The sequence below is a fragment of the Trichoderma gamsii genome (genome assembly GCF_001481775.2).
Source record: "Trichoderma gamsii strain T6085 chromosome Unknown Scaffold_4.2, whole genome shotgun sequence".
In the NCBI taxonomy this organism is placed as follows: domain Eukaryota; kingdom Fungi; phylum Ascomycota; class Sordariomycetes; order Hypocreales; family Hypocreaceae; genus Trichoderma; species Trichoderma gamsii.
In genome coordinates this window covers 132771-136149 of record NW_020171341.1, presented here as the reverse complement: position 1 = coordinate 136149, position 3379 = coordinate 132771, and the positions used below count along the sequence as shown (strand labels likewise).

At 54.1% G+C, this 3379-nt stretch overlaps 1 protein-coding gene across 1 annotated transcript; it reads right to left on the bottom strand.

Annotated features, from left to right (window-relative positions):
* Positions 1-241: 241 nt before the first annotated feature.
* On the bottom strand, positions 242-1921 carry TGAM01_v201520 (hypothetical protein; the record flags this gene model as incomplete). The annotated part of the gene is made up of 3 exons (XM_018806388.1): positions 242-1393; positions 1465-1761; positions 1916-1921. The coding sequence occupies 3 exons, from the start codon at positions 1919-1921 to the stop codon at positions 242-244; spliced, it is 1455 nt and encodes a 484-aa protein (XP_018660419.1).
* Between the last annotated feature and the right edge of the window lie 1458 nt (positions 1922-3379).

Sequence of the window (3379 nt, the reverse complement as noted above, 5' to 3'; positions counted from 1 at the left end):
TTTTTCATGGAAGCATCCTACCTAAGAAGGAGAAGATAAAGAAGTACAATCATCATCATGGCTGCGCTAAATGGGATATCTAAAGGTTCAAAGCAGAATGAGAAAGACATGTATTTACATTAAAGCAACTCCATTAATTTTCTTCTGTATCGCCCCCTTTTTCCTCCCCCCGGAACAATATAGTGACTGAAGATTTTAATTGAACCATCATCGCTCATGCCTCTCTAATCTCCAATCCAGATTAGATGAAGAGCATGGCAACCAAAGGCAGAGCCAGAGCCCAAGAAGCAGGGTGAATCCAGGCGGCGGCGCTGTCCTTGTCATCGCTCTTGTCATCGCTCTTGTCATCGCTGGAGCCGGACTTGCCAGCAGAGGTGGTGGTGGAGTTGGATCCAGTGTCGGCAGAGTTCTTGCCGGCCCAGTTGGACTCGTCGTCGCTGAGGGGAACAACCTTGAGGCCGGTGACGGCGTTGCCCTCGGAATCCTTGACACTCATCTTGACGTTGTAGTTGGAGACCTTGACGATGGAACCGCTGGGCTTGGGGCTGATGCCGTTGTCGATGAGCTTCTGGACGCCGGGAGGGGGGACGGGCAGGGTGAAGTTGCTGTCGAAGCCCTTCTCCTTGATGAGGCTGGAAGCGCACTTGGGAGCGGCGGGGGCCTTTCCGCTGGCCTTTTGGGACTGCACGGTCTTCCAGTCGATCTTGGCGAACTGGGCCTTGAGGCGGTTGTAGTCGCCCATGATGTTCAGGGTGTCACCAGTGATGTTGACCAGGCCGTAGTTGTTGTCCTCCTCGGTGTACTCGTAGACGAAGCCGCCGGAGAAGACGGGGGTCATGTCGGAGCCGTAGATGGCCTGGGCCTCGTTCCAGTAGCGGGGCATGGGGGTGTTGCAGCCGTACTCGCTGAAGAAGACGGGGACAGAGGTGTCCTGGAAGTTCTCGGTCAAGACGTCGTAGGATGAGCTCTTGTAGGTGGCGTCAGGGCCACACCAACTGTACGAGTTGAGGGCGAAGACGTCGGCACGGCTCATGTCGCCATCATCGTTGGGCTCGGAGCACTGCAGGTAGTTCCAGGTATCCCACAGAACATCACGAACATCAGCGGCAGAGTAGCCAACGGGGATCTGGCGCTTGAGGTTCTTCTTGATGTAGTTCTTCAAGTCACGGGTGACGGCGCGCAGGTAAGGGGGCACGAATTTCGCGGTGGGGATGTCGTTGATGACCTCGTTTCCGGAGAAGAAGAGCAAGGTGTTGGGGTAGTTGCCGAAAGCTTCAGCAATCGCAAAAGTGCGGTTGGAATAGGCCTCGTAGTAGCTCGTCCAGGGCTCGGAAGAGGTGATAGACTCGCCGACCAGAGGAGAGTTGACGTCAAGGACCATGTACATGCCAGCCTATACGGAGGTCAATCAGCTGCTGAATTTGATGCCACAGAATCATTAAATAAGAGGGGAAGAAAACTTACAGCATTGAAGATACTGGCGCACTGGTCGTGGTTCAGGTTGGGGTCGAGGTTGTACACGCGAATGGCGTTGACGCCCATGACCTGCAGAAGAGCCGCATCACGCAAGCAGGTATCGGCATCACTGAGAGGGTCCTTGCCCGTCTTGGGGTCGTATCCAGCACTACCGCCGGGCTGGTAGGCAACACCAACAAGCTGGAATTTGTTACCGTCGGAGTCGACAAAGTCGGTTCCCTTGATGGAGAGCGGCTTGACGGCTCCCACGGTGGTGGCGGCGAGGGCCACGAGCGCAGCTTGCATCTACAGCACATTCTGAATTAGCAGCTGCTTAAAGAAAAACGTTGAAAGCAGTATGCAAGTAGACAGACAGATCGCATAGCACGATTGGAGGGGTTGATGCGCAATATCGAAACAACTCTGAGAGCAGCATCCTCATGCAAGGGGCGCCACTTACAAGCATGATTAATATCGTTTGCTAAAGAATACTAGAAATTCTCAAAAATCGAAAGGAATAGAGTATCGACAGGAAAGCAACAGCGATAAAGCTCAGGTTATTATATTGGCGGTTCCCGAAAGCGAAAAGCGAGTGATGATTCTCGAGACAGCGGAAGACACGTCTGAAACGCAAAGGGGGAGGCGAGAGCGCTTTGATCTTTTCCGCGACAGGTCAAAAGAGTGACTGGAAGCCTATAAAATAAGCACTTCCCAAAAGCCCGAGAGGCAGATTCTGCGAGCGAAGCAAACAAAAAGAGCGACGACGGTGTTCAAAACGAGTGCGAACGTGTCTTTGACAAGAAGCTGGGAGGGAATGAATGCGACTGATGGGCGGGAGTAAGTACAAGTAGTCTCGGCCGACAGGACCCTTGATCAGCAAACGGGCATCCAATTGCAGTGCGGGCCAGGGGGGGACATTTGCAGTTCTGGGCAGTGCTAGCAGGCCTGGCCGGTGCTTGGTAGCGCTCACAAGACCTTCCTCCAGGGCCACTGCCCAGCGCCGGGGGCTCTGTATTGGAGGGCACCTCCTCTGCAACTGGCGCGTGAATGGCTTGAATGGCTTGAATGGCACCATTGCCGCTGCGCTAGTGCGGTAGGCCAGGAACGGGCGGGGCCCCGCTGGAACGTTTGATTTGGGCTGCTGCAGATCCGTCGCAGCTGGTGGAGGCGGCGCGAAGGAGGGAGCCTCAGCGTGAGACGGACTGTCTCAGCTTAGATGTGTGCTTTGCAGCGATTTCTACTTGAGACTAACCATTTTGCGGTCAATGCTATTTGTGCCGTGTATTGTACAGCGTTAGCCAAGGAGACGAATACTGCTAGTGCGCCGTATTGTATTTGGTGCTACTGACTGGAGCCTTGAGAGCGTCTGGCCTTCGCTGCGGTACTCGCTTATAGCGCAAGATGAGGCATTCTGCTCGCTAACAGAGACCCCGTAGGATACGAGGCTGCCGAAATGCCTCTCGCTCCCACCGTTTACTGGCCTCTTGGCCCTCACTTGGCAATGCATGGCTCGGACTTTATTCAGGAGGTGCATGATCTCTCCCCTTGACTAATTGCCTCTTGTCACCCGTATGCATCTTCCGCGTTGATCTAATCCAAGTTGTTCCTCTGTCATGTCGCCTACTCATGGGTGCTGGCATACTGCACCCTCCAGGTCCCGAATTTCGCTCCAACCAAGGTACATGACGGTGCATGCCAAAGCAGCCCCAAAAAATGAAAAATGTACCTGCAAATAGCAGCAATAAAACGAGCCTCCTCGTGTCCGGCGCCGCTCACGCCGAGTCGGCGGAGCTAGGAGATCGATAATTTCCCCATTAGAGCAGGTACAAATAGCACCCCCGGACTTCGTATACAGTAAATCGCCGCAGAGAGCCAGTCCAAGCGAATCGTGTCCACCATTAGCGACGAAGTAACCCCGTATTTA